The sequence below is a fragment of the Panthera pardus genome, unplaced genomic scaffold (assembly GCF_024362965.1).
Source record: "Panthera pardus isolate Hobbes unplaced genomic scaffold, ASM2436296v1 HiC_scaffold_22, whole genome shotgun sequence".
NCBI classification, from domain to species: domain Eukaryota; kingdom Metazoa; phylum Chordata; class Mammalia; order Carnivora; family Felidae; genus Panthera; species Panthera pardus.
This window is the reverse complement of record NW_026526788.1, coordinates 61503743-61522510: the sequence shown is the minus strand read 5'-3', so window position 1 is coordinate 61522510 and position 18768 is coordinate 61503743. Positions and strand designations below refer to the sequence as shown.

Below are 18768 nucleotides of genomic sequence, written 5' to 3'. Positions count from 1 at the left end.
CTCTGTTTGTTACCTCCAGCTCCTCTGGTTGGGGAGGTGGCAGTCTTGGGGGTGGGGAACACGCGTATCGTGGAAGTCCCAGTCAGCAAGCCTGTTTCCTTTGCAGGCGAGCCCGGCTTGAGAGGTTTGCCTGGCGCCGTGGGTGAGCCTGGAGCTAAAGGGGCAATGGGTGAGTGTCCCAAAGGAACGGATGCAGTGGGTTTGCCCCTTCCAGTCGAGGTCAGAGAGCCGAGAGCCTGCTTCTAGAGCTGCGTGTCCTGTTCTCCAGTTTGTCTGAGGGCCCATGTGCAGGCTGTTTCTGTCTCTGGGTTTGTCACTGCTGGAGGTTGGTGGCCCATCCAGCCTGGTCCCTGCCTCGAGGCCACTTGGGCCCCTGGGGAGGACAGATAAGCATTGAGGTCCCTTAGGACCCACACTGTTCCGGCATAACCCTGGTACTCCAGAGCTGGTGTCACAGCCAGATCCAGGGTTTAACCATTTTGCTGACACTTAGCAAGGTGCTTGTCAGCCAGGACTTGGAAGCTGACCAACAACCCTCAGAGGGCGGAGCATTTAGCACCAAGTCCCAAAAGGGTTTAAGCTCCACCAGTGGGGATGTGGTATGTTCAGTTTCCCGTTCATGTAACACAACGAGGAGGCTCTGACTGTAGGCAGGATGCCATGTGGGGCAAGTAAAATGCTTTACCTCCCACAAGGGGAGATAAAGCTTGTAGAAGGGACAGGTGCCCTGAAAGGCACGGAGTGCTATGAGGGTATGGCAGAGAGAGATTCCTTCCTACTAGAAATGAAGGAGGAGGCATTTCACGTGGCCTTATAAAGCAAGGAAGATTTCGTCATGGTCATTTTGGAAAAGTCTCTGCAGAGACAACACAAGTGAGGAGAGACAAAGGGGTGGGAGAACGCAAGATACGGTCCCAGAAGGACGCCACTTTGGACAAAGGTTAGCATAACACTCAGAGCAGAGGAGAGAACTTGGAGGACCTTGACTTCCAGGACCTTGAGTAAACGAGGCAGACATTTATTGAGTATCTGGTGCATGCTGAGTCTGCAGTAGGCCCTGGGGATGCAATGGGGAGTTGCTGACCCGTTAGTTCTCTGCAGGAAAATACACAATCCCTGGTTTAGGGGAAGAGGCCAGGGAGAAAGTGGCATCCGTGGTCGGCAGCTGTGGGAAGGGCTGCACGGGCTCCCGCCTGGGAGACAACTGGCTAAAGCCTGTGGGGTCATCGAGGGAGGGAGGCCCAAAAGTAGCTCTTGGGGTAACTGGTGATATGTGGTTCTGCTTTCCTAGGACCCGCTGGCCCTGATGGACACCAAGGCCCAAGAGGTGGGTTGCAGATCTGCTCTCCTCGTGCTCACTGCCTGGCCCTGCCCTGCCCACATCCCAGCATGCAGTCCCCAGTCCCCTTAATGATAAGGCAGCAGGACCCCCATGAGGCCCAGGTCTTACTCCCCTTCTCCTTTCCACCTGCCAGCAAATTAGTAAAACCCCAGAAACCATAGGCTCAGATGTGCCGGCCGGCTCAGCTTTCCTAAAAGGAAAACCCTTCTTTATCTCATGCTCTCTCTAGGTGAACAGGGTCTGACAGGGATGCCTGGAACCCGTGGCCCACCAGGGCCTTCTGGAGACCCAGGAAAGCCAGGTAACAGAGTGGCAAAGGGGAGCTACGGCCTGTGTGTGTGTGTACACGTGAATGTGTGTGCCTTAGCCCATTTTCCTCCAGCATTTCAGCAGGGAGCGGCCACACCAGCTGGCTGGTACTATGTTCGGTGACTGGGTTCTGACACCACTGGGTCACCAACTCTGGCAACTTGGAAGAGAGAGGTTCACAGTTAATTAGCAGAAATTAACAGAAAGCTGGGAGTTCTAGAAAGGAGCAAGGAATCTCTTAAAAATTGCAGTTTAAGGCCATTTCCATGCCTTGCTCCTCTGAGCCCGTCCCCTCCACCCACCTCCTCTCTGGCCATACCTGGACACTCACCAACACCAGTCTGAGTAGAGAGCCCACTGTTAGGGTTTCCACCTGAAGGCCCAGCAGGAGCCAGAGCCGCAGGGCTACGGGAGGGTCAGACCAAAGCAAGCCAGAGAGCTGTGAGGCAAGGCAGCATTCGACAAGGGGGCTGCTAGAACACGGGTGCCTCCTGGCTCCTTTGGTGGGTGCACAGATGGGGAGCACCAAGGGAGGGGATTTGGGGGGCAGCATTGGGGATCCATGACTGTATGAGCTTTCTGGGTTCATCGCTCTCAGATGCCAGAGAGTCTAGGACTCCAAGCAGGCTAAGAACCATTGCCTGATGGAGCAGTGGTCACTTCCTTGCAAAGCCCAAAGAACAGCTCTTTGTCCAGTGTGGGGAGCATCCTGAGTTTGTCCTCCCGCAGCCGAGGGTGTGGCTCCTCAGCGCTTCATATCTCTCTCTCTCTCTCTGTCTCTGTCATGTGTTCTCTTTTCCGCAGGTCTCACAGGACCTCAGGGACCTCAGGGTGAGTCATCAGGCCCTTCCCACCTCCAGATGCCACCTGCCCAGCCTCCTGCTTCCAGCTTTCCGCAAATGCCTTTCCAGTCACCTTAGAGTTTCCTCTCCTCCCTGCACTCCCCTGGAAAAAACTAGTTCAGGTTCTTTCACTGTGAGTCATAAGAAACATATTAGGACGGAAAAATACGCAGAGAACAATCTAGAAAGCCATTCTGGAGAAACCAGGCCAAATCATGTGCCGATTCTGTCTGCCCAGTCACTGGTGCAGGACCCCGGGAGAGGAGGCTTCAGGCACAGGAGCCCTGCTGGACTCCCAGAGGCCTGGTCTCCGCAATGGTGGGGCAGGAGAGGGGAGTGCACCTCATGTGAGGCCCAGTATCTCTGGGACAGCTTCAGTGTCAGAGTCTGTCTTATGATTGCACTGGTGTTGACATTTGGGTTTGAGAGATTGTCACCATGCCCAGCCCCAACTCCTAAAAGAAATTAGGCAAAGATGTAAAATGACACCAAGCAACGGATCTCCCCACAAAAGCTGAGTGCACAGGGACCTCCTTCACGCACTCCTGGTAGAGCTTGGCACACCACCAGCCGCAGAGGGAGGGGACCATGGCTGAGTGGCAGGCTATAAGGGGCTCATAATCCAGACTCCCTGGGATCCCCCAAAGCTGAGCCCATGTCCTCAAGCCCAGCGGTCACTCCATTTCCCAGAGAGGGGGAAGGGCTCAGAGCAAGGGGCTCCTCCGAGGGGCTCCCAGGCTAAAGCAGAATGCAGAGCCATGTTTCAGCAGCGCTTAAGGCTGTGCCCAGTGACAGAGCGCAGTTACTACCAGAGGGGTCTGGAATCTCCTGGCCTTAATCACCTGGACTGACTTGTTTTCAATCACATCAGGACTTCCTGGAACCCCCGGCCGACCAGGAGCTAAAGGTAAGTGATTTTCCAAAGCAGATATTCTTTCTTTTCAAAACTAGCCATTTTTTTGCAGGAGGGGAGAGGCTGGCAGGAGGGAGCCCCTCTCTGGCCAGAGCCTGGATCAACAGTGGCATCTAGTGGCTTTAGCAGAAAGCCGGGAAGCTAGGGAACCAGGGATTTGTTTGGATCACTAGCCCTGAATCCTCACACCCTCCCTCCAGCCTGCCCCCCCCCCACCTCCTGACCCCAGAGTCCTGAGCCCTCCCTGGTACCAGATGTCTCCAGGCCATTGTTGGAGGAGGATCTGGAAGCATGCAGCCCCTCAAAGTCTTTCCATCTCCTCTAAAATGTCCGCATCTGTTCTCTGTCTCCCTGGCTCAGGATTGGTCCCCCACCCCCACACCTAGCATGACCCTTCCCTGGAATAGGGACCACCTTCATCCTTTCCATTCACTGGGGCCTCAGTGTGGCTGGGGCCCCACGTCCTTTTCTCAGGAGGCTTTGATGCAGGCAGGGAGGAGTACCTCAGATGGCCCTTAGAGGGCAAAGCCTGAGTCCTAAGAGGGAAAGTCTTCTTCAGGGGAGGGGTCTGCCCAGGGCCAGCGTGCTAACCCTACATGCAGGGAGATGCTCTCCTCCTGTTCTCCTCTGCCATTGTCCAGTTCTGTAACCATTAGATACCAACCCTGAGCCAGTCCAGGGATAAACAGTCTTTCTCCACCCGTCCCTGTGACTCCACATTCCCAAGTCCTGACATCCTGCGGAGCTGTGCTGTCTTGAGCAGTCACTATCATCTTGGGGAGACCCTAGGAATAAAATTACTACTTTCTAGAAACTATTTCCAGTGACTAACTGGGCCAGGGAGTTCTTCTGGGATAAATAAATGTAATTCCAAAATAATCACAACTGAGTTCCTACCTCCCTGGCAGGCATACCTCTGGGTCCATAGATCTGCTCATGGATTGACTGCACCTTTAGTAAGAGACCACTAGGTTTGGGGAAACCAGACACCCTGAGGAAACCAGACACGCTGTCTTTCCCAAGGGCCTGTGCCTTCTTGTCCAAGAGGGATTGTAGACCCTCCCTGGGCAGTGTGCACAAGAGGTGGACATTTCACCCAACACTGGATTGTGGTGGAACACCGGCCAAACACCAGTGCTTTCTCCTCTTGGCCTTGACCCCAGGGACTGGCCCATAGCAAGCAGAGACCACCCTCTACTTCCTCCAAGGAGGTTCGTACTCTCCCTCAGTGTGTGAGTGATGGAATTGCCCACAGACCATGGGAAATTATGGAAGAGGCCCCCGAGGAATCCCCGGGGGAGGGCTTTTCTGTCCTCCACTCTGCTCACTCAGTTCCCCAGAGTCTGTGCATTTACAGTCCCAAGAGATGCTTCATGGAGGCAGCATCCAGTGGTCTGTAAAGTTTGGGGAAGTGTGAGCCTGAAATCCCCTTGTTGGAAGTCCTCCACTCACGTTTGCATTTTCGACCCTCTCAGACTCAGGCAGAAGAGAAACCTGTCAAACTTTGTGTAACTCACACCCTCCCTCGACTCTGCACAACCCCCATTACAGTCCTGGAACTGGCATCCTGAGGGGCACTCTGGAGACCAGGCTCTACCCCTCAGACTTACTGCCTCTGTCCTTTGACCTCTTGGGAGTTTTCCATCTAAGGCAAATCCCAGCAAGAGCCCGAGAGGCCCAGTGTGGGAGCGTGGCTGACTGTAGGTCAGCCTCCTTCTGGCCTTGCGGAGAGGCAGATTCCCACATCCTGCAAGGACGGTCCTCTGCAGAGTCCTGGCTTTTCCTAAAGCTAATGTGGACCAGGAAGCTTGATGTGGCCTCAGGGTCTCTGGCAGAGAGACTGGTGCTTAATGCATCCTGTGTGCTCCCCTTCAGCTCATTAAAATGCCTTTAGCCCCAGGTTGGAGCCACAGGAGTGGCTCTCAAACTCCATCAGTAGCCTTGGAAGTGATTTATGGAGCCACCAGCTGAACCTGGGAATGACTGTTTTCCTTTTCCTCCCCTCCCAGGTGAACCTGGATCTCCAGGCAGAATTGTGACCTCAGGTAGGCAGGCCCAGGAGGGGTCTTCTTCCTGTGACTTTCTCCCATGTCCTGGACATCCTCCCTGGCTCTGCCTTAGCGCCCTCCAAGCAGCACTCGTCTGGGCTTTGGAGGGCAGGCAGGGAAGGGCTCTCTGGTCAGAGGTAATGACAGCAGGAGGCGCTAGCCTGACCTGCCCACAGTATGGCCTGGGTCCCAGCACCTCTAAGCAAGAAGAGTGAGGGTCCCTGTTCCATGTGTCTTCTGTTTCCAGAGGGGTCATCGACGATCACTGTCCCAGGGCCCCCGGGCCCTCCTGGAGCCATGGGACCACCAGGACCTCCGGGTGCCCCAGGTCAGTTGCTTTCTTGCTTTGCCGTTCGGTTGCATTTAAGTACAGCAGTGTTTGCTCAAATCCTGAACCCCAGGGAGGAACCCCAGGAAGAGTAAGGAGCCCCCTCCACCCAGCCTAGCAAGCCCTCATCCCACCCCAGCGAGCAACCAAGCACCCTGCAGGCGCCCTTCACAAAGCCCCACGGTACCCTTGGAGGTTCAGCAGGTAAATGACTCGCCTAAGGCCACCGGGCGAAGAAGTAGCAGAATGAGGAATGGGCCCAGGTGGTTCTGCCTCTGGAGCCTGGGTGTGACTTCAGTTGATTTCCCTTTGGAAAACAATTGAGTAAAATGCATCAAGGGCAACAAAATTACTAGGAATCTGTTTGGAGAAACTATCTCCACATTGTCCAACCACAGTGACATCCCTACAAATCACAAAGACTTAGAGCCTAGAAGATCATCCTGGTTTTTTGTTTTTTTTTTTAACTTTTTTTTTTAATTTTATTTTTCAGACAGAGAGAGACAGAGCATGAACGGGGGAGGGGCAGAGAGAGAGGGAGACACAGAATCGGAAGCAGGCTCCAGGCTCTGAGCCATCAGCCCAGAGCCCGATGCGGGGCTCAAACTCACGGACCGCGAGATCGTGACCTGAGCCGAAGTCGGACGCTCAACCGACTGAGCCACCCAGGCGCCCCTCATCCTGGTTTTTAAAAGTACAGGACACTCAGTAGTGTGGCTCTGAGGTTGCAACTGTACTTTTACAAGATGAAAATAAAAGATGCTGGAGGCGCCTGGGTGGCTTAGTCCATTAAGTGTCTGACTTTGGTTCAGGTCATGATCTCACGGTTTGTGGGCTCGAGCCCCGCGTTGGGCTCTGTGCTGACAGCTCAGGGCCTGGAGCCTGCTTTGGATTCTGTGTCTCCTCTTTCTCAGCCCCTCCCTTGCTCTCACTCTCTCTCTCAAGAATAAACATTAAAAAAAAAAAAGAAAGAAAGAAAACATGCTGTAAGGAAATGAGATGTTTACAGGTTAAAGGATTATAGGTGATACTTTTTTATATTTTTCCAAAATACCTGTGATTTTGTTATATCTATTTTTTTTTAATTTTTTAATTTAATCTTGACACCCAATGTAAGGCTTGAACTCACGACCCTGAGACATCGAGAGTCTCATGCTCTTCTCTGACTGAGCCAGCCACATGCCCTTATGTGTGTTTTTTTTTTTTAATTTAAAACATAATATGTGTAAACGAAGTAGGTGACTTAACACAACCAACACAAGTACGGATCAGCCTTCCCTTCTGCTAAGCTCCAGTAAGAGGGAGAATACAGGGGCGCTGAGAAGTTTCTTAAACACTGGGAACAGAGAGGGCAGCTCTGTCTGTCCCAGAGCCCGGGTTTTGGCAGAGGAATTCTCATGATTCTCATGGGATGGACCACAGGTCTGGTCTCAAATTGCTTCTTGCTCTCAAGTAAGCAAGCTAGGTGTGTTTGGACATGCCCTGTTTTCAGTTCCTTCTAGAACTGTGACCCTAGAGATGTGGTAAAGCCTTTTCTTCCCAACTCCATCTCTAGGTCCCGTGGGCCCAGCTGGTCTCCCTGGACAGCAAGGTACGTCAGTCCTGAAGCACAGGACTCTGGGCTCAGGGAGCGAAGGCTTCCTTTCCCGGCTGGACTTGGCACCCCGCCTTTAAGTGGGAGACCTGCATTTTGGGAAGAGAGGTCACGGGGTGACCTGGTGCTTCACCAAGGGCCTTGCAGGGCCCTTCTTCTTGGGTTTCTGAGAAGATAGGGGTCCTCTGGACAGGGGTTTGGGGCTCTGTGGTATGCTGATCAGGGTCAAGCTTGGCTATTTCATAGGCATCGAGGCTCTTGTGCCCAGATCCTGATAATTGTGCTGCTTTCCAGTGATTTATCCAAACACCAGAAAACAGCCTTAGGAAAAAATGGTCCAGTTTCCCCTGGGCTGTTGGGCCTGCAAACAGGAATGTTCACTCCTGATGCTCCAGACCCCGCCCACTCCTGGCGCTCTGCCCCACCCCGCCCCACCCACCGGGACCCTCCCAGGCCCTATAGAAGAAAGCATGGGGGAGGAAGAGGGGTTGCTGCAGGTGGAGCCCCCCTGAACTCGTGTCTTTTACACAGGCCCCCGCGGGGAGCGAGGACTTGCCGGTGAATCGTTCATGGGCAGCAGCAGCTCCATCTCTGAGGTCCTCTCTGCCCGTGAGTGCGCCCATGTTCTCTGGGGCGAGGTAACACTGGGGCAGGAGCGGGACAGATGGCAGCACATTTGGGGCCTGTAGCAGCTGGACCAGTGAGTCATCCTGAGCCCTCATGTGAGCAAGGGTGACTGGTTCCTCTGAAAGGCCATGCCAGCCTCCAAGGAACAGCAGGCCTTTTGTTGGCCCTGGGGGGGTGAGTCACAGGGATGGGGCAGCTGTTGGAGAGGTTCTTGGGATTCTCGGAGGACCGGGGTCAAGTGGGGCCTCTGAAGGGAGCTGGGCGCTGGGAGAATGACTGGCGAGAGAACTGCCTCCCCCACGGGGAGCAATGACGAGGGTCTATGGGTTCTCAGCTACAGCCCCGGCCTGGGAGGGTGACTTCTGGGTTTTTCTGTTTCCAGAGTCCTTTAAGGAGCCCAAGCAGACATGCCACTGGGTCTCCCACTTAGACACCTGACGGCAAAGACAGCAGTCAGCCGTGGCCCAGCAGCTGCCGTGTGCTAGACATTCTGTCCTGGGACCTCTCTGGGACTTCACAGTGCTCCTGGGACATAGGTCTTAGACTTGCCGTTTAGAGTAGAGTGAGCTGAGGCTGAAAGAAATCAAGAGCTTGCCCGGTCACCAGCCAGAAGTAGCAGAGCAGGATTGTGAACTCGGGCTGACACAAAGCCACATACTTGGCCATCAGGGCATTTGATGGCAGCTCTGTCCTGCCTCGCCTGTGAGCGAGGAGCACCCCTAGCAGAGGGGGTCCCGGAGGGCCCTGTGCCGTGACGCAGAGCTGGCCTCTGGGGTGTGGGTGTAGCCCGGGCGCCTGGCGCTGATGAGCCTAATGAGGGCTGGTGGGGAACAGCTTCATGAGAGCTTTTGCTCATTTCTGGTTTTTTTCTCTCCACAGAAGGTCTTGATTTACGGGGTCCCCCCGGCCCACCTGGCCCACCTGGGCCTCCAGGTGAGCATCTCAGGGATCACTGGAAGGTGGGGAATCGTGGGGGACAGGGCACTTAGTGAGGAAGCCGGGGTCCTCATCACAGGGGCAGGATCAGCTCCCTGAGTTCAGCATGGCCTCTTGCTCACTCTTTTCTGCAGGCCCTTCCATTCCGGGCCCACCAGGACCCCGAGGCCCAGCAGGTGAGAGCTGAGCTCCCTGGTGAGAGATACGAGACCATGGCGCCCACGGCCTCTTCTGGGCTGGCTCTCAGGAAAGGGCTGCCTGGTCACTTCTCCTGGGCAGAGGGTTCATGGCCCATAGCTTGGCTTTACTAAGTCTTGGTGGTTCTCCTATTAGGGGAAGGCCTGCCAGGCCCACCAGGCCCACCAGGATCTTTCCTGACTAACTCAGGTAATGTTACAGAGTCCAGTCCCCTCGCTCTCCACCCCAGCCCCAGCTCCGGGACACGCTGTGGTCACAGGCTTGCGGTCTTCCTGACAGACTCACCATGTTCCTCCTTCAGCCCTGCCGCCAGGGTGTGTTTGCATAGACTCCGTAGAACGGGAAAACTTGTCCCTTGTGGAAGATCCACCCACCCACCCATCTATTTATTCATCCACCATTTGTTATTTCCTTTATCCTTCGGTCCAACCTTCCCGCTATCCACCCATCCATCGATCCACCCATCTGCCACATACCAATTGAGCACCCGCAGGATGCCAGGCTCCATGCTAGCAGCTGCTCCCTTACAAATACCACTGTGCTCACACTCAGAAGTCCTTCTCTCCTCTGCAGAGACCTTCTTCTCTGGCCCCCCAGGCCCCCCTGGACCCCCGGGCCCCAAGGGAGACCAAGGTGAGTAGCGTCTTGGGGCACAGAAGCCCGTGTGCCCCTGCTTGCTCGGGGTGGCCAGGAGAGTCTGGACGAGGTTGGGTCACCCGGGGCATCTGTGCATCCTCCTGCCGTACCCCGGGAGGAACCTGGCGGTCTGGAGCATGGCGGGAGGCACAGTGGCTAGAAGCTCCAGAAAGACTCCCCACCGCTGTGCTGGCCTGCTGGCACCCCAGGCCGTGGCTCGACCCCACACTCCGGCAGGAGCCCCATCTCTTCCCCTACGGGCCCCTTGCAGCCACAGCACCTGGTAGGTATGCATCTCACAACTGTGTCTGCCTCCTTCCATCAGGCCCCCCAGGCCCTCGAGGACACCAAGGTCAGTAGAGCTGACATCAAACAAAATGTGGGGTGGGGTGAGGTGGCCAAGGCTGACCTCCCAAGCCTTGAGCTTCCCATGAATGAGTTTGATACAAATGAATGAGGGTGGATCCGAGTGGGTGTCTCTGGGAAGGGTTGGGAATGTGTGTGTAAGGGCTGGGGAGGCTCGGGAGGGAGGTGGCGTTGGGCTGGGCCTAGGGAGGAGCGCGCCACTGACTGTCCCCCCTTGGGTGTGTCCCTCAGGCGAGCAAGGCCTCCCAGGGTTCTCAGCCTCAGGTAAGTGCTGAGCCCCCACCCCTGCCGCTGGCTCTGTCCAGAGCCCCTCAGCCCTGGGTGACTGTACTGTGTTGTTGGTTCCCAGGCTCCAGCTCTCTTGGACTCAACCTGCAGGGACCGCCTGGCCCTCGGGGACCCAAGGGTGACAAAGGTCAGTGAGGGGAGCAGCCAAGAAGGCAGGGGGCGTGAGAGCAAGGATGGCCCGCAGAGTCTGAATAGAAGGCAGCGAGTACTCACTGGTGTTAAAGGCTTGGGAGGAAGGAGAGGCTGGAGGGAGAGAGGGATGAGGACGTGAGTCCAGTCTCTGCCTGAAGGGGGCTTGTGGTAGCGTTGCAGAAATAAGACTGAGAGACCTGGGACAGTTGTTGAGTCACATGCTGATAAACTTGGTTGGGCCCAACCAGGGAAGGCTTCCTAGAGCAGGTGATACAAACAGGTCTTCTTGTGTTGGATTCTAGGCGATCCTGGTATCCCAGGGGCTCCTGGCATTCCTGGTGGTCTCTCTCAAGGTAAGAACCAAAGGTCTTCTCCCCTTCCTCAAGAAAGGACGCTGATTCATTCACCTGTCCACCTCCCACACCCATGATTCGGTGTTGATCAGGTCGCGTCTCCATGTGCTAGGGCCTCTGCACTGCCTTTAAGGAGGTTACAAGTTGGTGGAGATGGGAGGGAAGGACAGTACAGTGAAGGTGGCTGGCGATGCCGAATGATGAACAGGACCGACCTGGGAGCTAGGGGCGTTTGGAGTTGAGGAGGCCTCTGGGGCTGAGTTGCTGAAGTGGGGTGCTGAAGGGAGGGTCCGGTCCAGCGAAATCCCAACTCTGTGCCCTTTCCAGACAGTGGCTGCTTATAGGCACTCCCCTCCTCCTTTCCTTCTCTTTGCCACCATCTATTTCTCCCTCCTCGTGCTGTGGAAGCTGTGTCTGGGCCCTTCTTTGATCCTAAGGTGGGCTTTTCCTGGCAGACTCGGAAGGCTTTCTCTCCTACAGGGGGATCGTCGTCGGGCACCATGTTCGTGCCGGGTCCGCCAGGCCCGCCAGGCCCGCCGGGGCCTCCAGGCTCTATCAGCAGCTCGGGCCGGGAGGTCCAGCAGTACATCGCTGAGTACATGCAGAGTGAGTCCCGGGATCTGAGTGAGTTTGTGTGGGTGCGTGTGCCGACGTGTCTGCTCGGCCGGGCATCTCCGGTGCTCTGTGGAGCCTGGCTATTTCGGGAAGCCTCCAGTCTCCTCCCCGCCCAGGTGAATAGACATGACAGATCCCATTGCCCGTACCAGTGTGGCAAGGCGGGGGAGGCTCTGGGAGTGGGTGGGAGCCAGGAGGCTACCAAAGAGGTGTGCTTGTGTGTGCACACGCGTGTGTGCTTGCCTGTGTGCGTGCGCGTGTGTGTGCACGCACGGCGGGATACAGCAGCCTGTGGGCCAGGCCTAGGTCAGAAACCCACCCCGGGAGCCAGGACCACATGTCCGTGGACTCCCTCAACACCCACCTTCTCATGGCAGCCCACACAGGTGCGTCCTCACCCACACACTCATCCATAGGAACACAGCCACACACACACTTTCACACAAGTGTGCACCCCCCATCCCATACTCCCGCTGCACGTCTGGGTGTGATTTCTAAGAATGTGCATACAGACTTTGCCAAATGGCGGCCGACTGGAGCCTCGTGGGTCCTCAGTCTTCAAGTAGCATCTGATCCAGCACAGGCCTTGGCCTCAACTTTTCTCTGTAACTAAGAGTCTAGGCTCCCTGCTGGCCCCACCTTGGGCCATGGATGGGGTGAGGTGCTTCCGGCCATCTCTGGGGGGGGGGGGGAAGTCATGCCCTCTTGGGGACAGGCACGACTTTGCTTTCTTTGTTGGCAGGCGACAGCATTAGGTCTTACCTGTCCGGAGTTCAGGGTCCCCCAGGCCCACCTGGTCCCCCAGGACCTGTCACCACCATTGCCGGGGAGACTTTCGACTACTCGGAGCTGGCAAGCCGTGTCGGGAGCTACTTACAGAGTAAGCCCGTCCCCACCCCCACAAGGACCCCCTCCTCCCGTGGTCACTTTGCTCCAGAGCCTCCTTGCTTACTTTGCTGTTTGCTTCGCCCTTCGGGATGTGAAGCTCAGTTCGGAACTCGGGGCTCTCGGCCACTGGGATCCGGCTTCGAGAACAGAGGCCACCTGCACAGCCACGTGTAGCAAGACTTCTTGCGGTTGACAGAAGTGTCCTGAGTATGTGAAGAGGGATCGAGACTGGCAGGATCTGGGAGGAGTGAGGCTAAAGCCTACTCTGGAAAACAAACGGCATTTCTTACCGAACGAACACAAACACAGCCCCACTGTTGACTTTCACGTGCATTCACAACAGCCTCCTAATGCCGCCGTTCGTTCATTTTCCCCAAATGGAACAGCTAGCTGGCCGGGTCTTCGGGGTTCTGGAGCAACGAGGGTGTTGCTTCGGTTTTGCTAGGAAGCAGGTAACCTGAGGTTTCCTTCCCGACAGCCTCGGGGGCCGGCATCAGCTCCTCGGCCTCCATCTCCTCTGCGGACATCCTGGCGGCCCTGCAGCGTGAGTGGCCGCCCCGGGCAGGAGGGCGGGAGCTCTGCAGGCCCAGCTCGCCCCCACCTGAGCTCCGAGAGAGCTGCGGGCGGGGTGCTGCTCCTCCTCGCTCCCAGCCTCTGAGCCTCCGTGGGTCGGCACTGACTGGGGAGGGGGCGGAAGTCTCAGGGTCCCCAGTGCCGGGTAACCACGCGGGTGCCTTGTTGGGGACCTGCAGGCTTGCCGCTTCCCGGGGGACTGAGAACCCACAGCTCGGGGCCAGTCTGTGGGTGTGCAGGAGCCCGGGGTGGGGCCCACGCCAGCGCAGCCTGTCCTTCCAGGGGAGGACGTGAGACAGTCCCTGCGGCAGTACCTGACGGATTGGTCCCTGCAGTCTCTGGACTACACCGAGCTGAGCACTCGTATCCTCAGCTACATGTCCAGTGAGTGCCCACCCTTCCAGCTTGTCCGCTGTGGCAGGCGGTCAGTGGGGTGGTCCAGGGAGGAGGTGGGCGCTGAGCTGTGTCCAGAGTCCAGAGACCAAGTCCAGAGGGCCTGGTCTGTGGGAAAGAGCAGGCCCCGAGCCTGGCCCGGGAAGCCAGGAGTGTCTGGGATGCCGTGCCACAGGCAGTTTGCACACACCCCACTTGTGCCCATGCAAACCTCCGACACACCCCTGCACGCTGACCTGCACTTGTCCCAGGACCTACAGCCCTAGCTCCTCAGTGTCGATGGCAACCGTAGTCTGAGTTCCTCTTTCGGCCTGTTTCTTCCTGCTGCCCCTCTTCCCCTGCTGGGATCCCACTTCTGTCCAAATCACTCCTGTGCCTGGCTTCCTCTCTGACAAGGCATTTCCCTCTGCTTTGCCCTGTCTGATCAGAATCCATCACAGCTTGGGCTTTTGTTCCTCAGGCTCTGGAATCAGCATTGGGCTTCCTGGCCCCCCGGGGCCTCCCGGCTTGCCAGGAACATCCTATGAGGAACTCCTCTCCTTGCTCCAAGGTAAGGCTGGACAGGGGCCACTGGTCCACGTGGCCTGGGGTAGAAGGCACAGGCCTTGGCCCAGGCCCCTCCACTGACTCCGTGCTCCTTTGCTGTCTCAGGGTCTGAATACAGAGGCATCGTTGGGCCCCCAGGTCCCCCTGGGCCTCCAGGGATCCCAGGCAATGCGTGGTCCAGCATCAGCGTGGAGGACCTCTCCTCTTACCTGCACAGTAAGGCTCAGGGAGGAGAGCAGGGGACCAGAGCCTGGCCTCCGGGGCCCCCATGGTTTAGCAAGGGCAGCCATGGAGAGTTAAATGCAGTCCTCCCGATGCACACACCGGGCTGAGCCTGGAGAGGAACACGCTTGCTTTTGAGGTGCTTTCAGCCGTGACAGGGGGACTGGTGGGAGAGACGGTGATCCCAAGTGCAGCCCTTAGAGAAGTTCACAAGCAGTGCATGATCGTGTGGCAGGAGGGCGCAGGGGAAGGGACAGGATTTGGACCGAGTGAGGGCAGGCAGAGCAGTGGCTCTGGAGTGATGGCAGGAGCTGGGCTCCCAGTATCCCCTCCTCCCCTACCCCCCCTCCTTCCCAGGAACCGCACCCCTGAGCACAGGCTGGGAATTCAGTGCGCCAGCAGGGCAATCCCTGACCTCTCTCTGGCTTCCCCTCCAGCTGCCGGCCTGTCATCCATCCCTGGCCCTCCAGGCCCTCCTGGTCCCCCAGGCCCTCGAGGGCCCCCAGGTGTCTCTGGAGCCCTGGCGACTTATGCTGCCGAAAACAGCGACAGCTTCCGGAGCGAACTGATCAGCTACCTCACCAGTAGGTGCCCCTTTTCCAGACCTTGCTCCTCCCTGTGAGAGGGCAGCTGGTGCTTGGAAGGCACCGGGAGGCCAAATGTGTGAGCTCCAGTGAGGAGAGCCCAGCTTCTTCCCAGCCGGCACGCCTGCTCCCGTGCAAGTGCCTTGACATTTGCGTTCTGTTTTGGGGCCGTGAGACCCTGGGAGAGGCCTCAAGACTCCCTTTCTCTCACCCCCAAACCTGAGCTCCACCTAACGTGGCCTCCTCCCCACAGGCCCGGATGTACGCAGCTTCATCGTGGGCCCACCGGGCCCTCCAGGGCCACAAGGGCCACCGGGAGACAGCCGCCTGGTGTCCATGGACGGCTCCTACAGTCGGAGTAGCGGCTCCTCCTCTCACAGCTCGTCAGTCAGTCGGGGCACCTCCTACAGCTCTTCCATGGGCGTAGGAGGAGCCAGCGGAGGCTCCCTGGGTGAAGGGGGGGCCTTTGGTATGGACATGGGCCTGGGCCGAGGCTACGGGGCAGAAGGTGGCATGTATGGTGGCGAAGGTGGACCATTCGGGGCTGGCTTTGCCGGAAGTCTGGACTACAACGAGCTGGCTGTTCGGGTGTCTGAGAGCTTGCAGCGTAAGTCATGACCCTTAGCGCAGCCGGGAGGTTGGGTGGGAGCCCTTGTGCAGCTTGAATTTCAAGCTCCAGAAACTCCCCCTCTCATTTACGGAGCACCCAGGCTACGGGGACGGCACTTCGGGCATCAGATGGCGGTGGGGGGACGGAAGGCAGGTGGTCCAGGGCGAGTTCTCTCAGCCAGCTTAGTTCAGAAGCCCCAGTCAGAACGGGATCAGTGCGGCCGGGAACAGGGCGTGTTGGTCTTTGGACTTTTGCTACTCCTGCTACCTGGTCTTGTGAGAAGTTTTGATGATGATGATGGTTACTGGTGGGGGGGGAGGGGAGGTTGGTTAAGAAGTCCTTTCTCCCGGTAGCTACCAGCACAGCTCTGCCGCCAGAAAGCCTCTGAGGAAAGGCCACGGCAGCAGAGGCCTGGGCCAGTCCGCAGGGAGGGACACAGGAAGCCAGCAGGGTTTCTCCCTTGCTGCTGCCTCATCTAGGTTAACGGCACGGGAGTTCGGCAACCCGAGGGCTCTTGTCCTGCAAAGAGGGGCCGAGAGACCCTGCTTCCTGTGCCCACAATCTGGTGCTTCACAGGTCAGGGTCTGCTGCAGGGGATGGCCTACACCATCCAGGGCCCACCAGGCCGGCCAGGGCCGCAGGGTCCCCCCGGCATCAGCAAGGTCTTCTCTGCCTACAGCAATGTGACCGAGGACCTCATGGACTTTTTCCGAAGTAAGGGCAGCCCGTGATCGCTTTCCCAACACTTACCTTGCAGCCTGGTCTCAAGTGGGAGAAAGTCTCCTGAAAAACTTCAGTTATTAACGCTTGAAAGGCTGACAGTCTGATAAATTCTGAACTCTGTTTTCTTCCTGTGGGTCCCAGCTGTACCTCTCCCTTCTGTGCTTCTCTGAACAAAGCCCTTTACCTCCCAAACTCCAGGGTGACCTCTTGTCTGAGACCACTCTTGTCTCCCTGCAGCTTATGGAACCATTCCAGGTCCCCCAGGGCAGAAAGGAGAGGTGGGCACCCCAGGACCCAAAGGTAAGTGGTGGCAGGGAGACAGCTACCGGGATCCCGTTGTGACTACCCACTCTGGCTGGGAAGCCACCCCTTGACAATGCTATCCAGGGACCCGTGTGGCTCCTCCGGGTCCTGCGCTCCCACTTGACTGAGCACACCCCACTCTGTCCTCCCAGGTGAGAGGGGCCCTGCAGGACCACCAGGTCGGCCTGGGCCACCCGGCCCTCAAGGGCACAAGGGAGAGAAAGGAGACCCAGGTAAGCCGTGGCTGCCAGTTCAGGCAGGGCTGGGAGGCTGGCTGATGCTCAGAGAAGTAGGGGATTTGTTCCGGGGCAACCCTGAAAACTGAAGGCGAATGCCAATTACTGAAGGCAGATGCTGCCCCAACCACCGTTGGCATGGCAGTGCAATGAGCCGCTAGGGAGAAAGACTGCCCGTGTGTGGAGAACAAGAGGACCGCTCTGATGAAATAGGGTAAACCATGTCAAGAAACTGAGTCTTACAAGCGAGTTTATTTCACAAGCCCATTCTGCAGTTGTAACAGTCGCTATAATTGGCTGACCTAAAGGCCCACAGGCCACCGGAGGTTTAACTTCCTCCTCTAACTTCTAGGTGACCAAGTCTATGGCAGGCGGAGAAAGAGAAGCATCGCCATCAAGCCGTGAGCTCCCCTTGGCGAAACAGCCCCTGGCACCAGTTCATGCGATGGCTTATGATGCTCCTGTCAAACTCTCTCCAGAGGGCAGAAGCTGGAGGCTCACTTCCTACCGAGCCAGCACAGCCAAATAGAACCCCTGTTTTAGTCTGGAACAGTCTCTATATAGATCTACATCTCTCTATATAGATATAGTATCCAAAGGCCCCCAACCTGAACCTGCTCCGCTGGCGAGCGAGACTGGCTACTGGCTCAACCTGAGCTCCTTGGTTTCCTTAGCTCTTAGATCTAGCTGCAACCCAGGAAAGCCAGGTGCATACCTGCGGGCTCAGGAGTCCTTGAGCTTTGCCTGAGAATGACCAGAAAAGGGAGGACGGGAATGGGGAGTGTTCTGGTTCTGTCGCTGCAAGGCTGCACCGTCTGCTCCTTCCTCCGTTCATTTCGCATTCTCTAGTCATAGAAAAGACTTGGCTAAGAAGCAACTCTTGTAACTGAAAAAATTAAGAAACTCACTTCCGCTGAAGATGGTGACGGGGTTTCTAATAGTCCTTTCTGGCCACAGACCTCGTTCCCACTTGCTTAGATCGTCTGACTGATTGTAGCTGTGGTTTCCGCGGCACCATGCTGGCCTTTAGAGATGGGTTCTACTGAACTTGATCACAGTAAGGGGGAGGAGAAGGGCAACGGGGAAGGAGGGAAAATAGGAAACTCGATGCTAGGAAAGATGTCACTCTGTTCTGCACATGGGAAATGGCATGGGGCACTGGGCATGGTTGGTTTTTAAGCACTTTTCAGTACCTAAAATATGTATGTGGTCTGTTAGATGAAAAGTCATTTCAGATACAAAATTTCCAATTAAAGAGTTTTTCTAAATATTATGTTTACTGTGATCCATCTAATCAAAGTGAGAGCGACAGAATGAAAAAGAAGGGAAGAGGGAAGGTGGTGGTACGGGGTTGGGGAGAGAGAGAGAGAGACAAAGCAGGGAAGGGAAATGGGGAGAGAAAAACTGGGGGCCAGGTGGGGAGAAAAAGAGGGAAATAGAGACAAGAAAGAACAGGAAAGAAAGAGAGGGAATAAAAATGAAAAAGGGAAAGAGGAAAGAGACAAAGCAAGAGAGAGAGGGAAGAGAGATAAAGAGGAAGAGAAAAGCAGATGTGAAGAGAGGGAGAGGGAGAAAGAGATGCAAGGAAATAGAATGAAAAAGTAGGGGAGAGAGATGAAAAGAGAAAAGGGGAGAGAAAGGTAAAAAAAAAAAAAAAAGTCTGTGTGAGCCCTATATAATAACACTACTATAAACACAAGAAAACAAAACTAGGTGTACTTGGAACACAGCCTCTGGCATTTTGTTTAATCATGAAGATTTTTATAGGCAGACCTCGATCTACAACTATTAATGTGGACAGGTTACAAAGCATCTAAAGGTTTTCCCTGAACATAAATTATTTGAAATGAACACCTATGCAACAGATGAGCGACAAGATTATCTGCAATTAATGCAATAATTCATCCCAGCACAAAGGAGTTATGATTGTAGAAGCCCGAAACTAACAGGAAAACTGCACAAATATCAAATGTCCCACAGAAATGCACAGTAAAATCACTCAACTTCAGAAGAGGCTACACTTGGCCAACTTGTGAAATGTTACAAGCCATGACTCTCAATTGCTAGATTAAAAATGGGATTAAAATAAATCTACTTCTCTACCTCCACCTTCTAAAAAAGTCTGGATAGTTTACTTTCTATGTGGTCTCTTCTGAGTACCTC

The 18768-nt window shown here is 55.9% G+C and overlaps 1 protein-coding gene across 1 annotated transcript in view; it reads left to right on the top strand.

Moving 5' to 3' along the window:
• COL17A1 (collagen type XVII alpha 1 chain) overlaps positions 1-17873 on the top strand; it is a 51848-nt gene extending 33975 nt beyond the window's left edge. The window contains exons 29-57 of the mRNA XM_019459353.2: positions 107-169; positions 1292-1327; positions 1572-1643; positions 2456-2482; positions 3365-3400; positions 5416-5451; positions 5702-5782; positions 7338-7373; positions 7908-7985; positions 8883-8936; positions 9074-9115; positions 9273-9326; positions 9711-9770; positions 10099-10125; positions 10371-10403; positions 10489-10554; positions 10862-10912; positions 11393-11518; positions 12270-12407; positions 12894-12959; positions 13271-13372; positions 13842-13931; positions 14033-14143; positions 14587-14733; positions 14987-15340; positions 15920-16057; positions 16304-16366; positions 16522-16602; positions 16958-17873. Coding sequence (XP_019314898.2) covers positions 107-169; positions 1292-1327; positions 1572-1643; positions 2456-2482; positions 3365-3400; positions 5416-5451; positions 5702-5782; positions 7338-7373; positions 7908-7985; positions 8883-8936; positions 9074-9115; positions 9273-9326; positions 9711-9770; positions 10099-10125; positions 10371-10403; positions 10489-10554; positions 10862-10912; positions 11393-11518; positions 12270-12407; positions 12894-12959; positions 13271-13372; positions 13842-13931; positions 14033-14143; positions 14587-14733; positions 14987-15340; positions 15920-16057; positions 16304-16366; positions 16522-16602; positions 16958-17010 — 2321 coding nt within the window. The 3' untranslated portion in view covers positions 17011-17873. The remainder of the gene's footprint in view (positions 1-106; positions 170-1291; positions 1328-1571; positions 1644-2455; positions 2483-3364; positions 3401-5415; positions 5452-5701; positions 5783-7337; positions 7374-7907; positions 7986-8882; positions 8937-9073; positions 9116-9272; positions 9327-9710; positions 9771-10098; positions 10126-10370; positions 10404-10488; positions 10555-10861; positions 10913-11392; positions 11519-12269; positions 12408-12893; positions 12960-13270; positions 13373-13841; positions 13932-14032; positions 14144-14586; positions 14734-14986; positions 15341-15919; positions 16058-16303; positions 16367-16521; positions 16603-16957) is intronic.
• Positions 17874-18768: the final 895 nt, after the last annotated feature.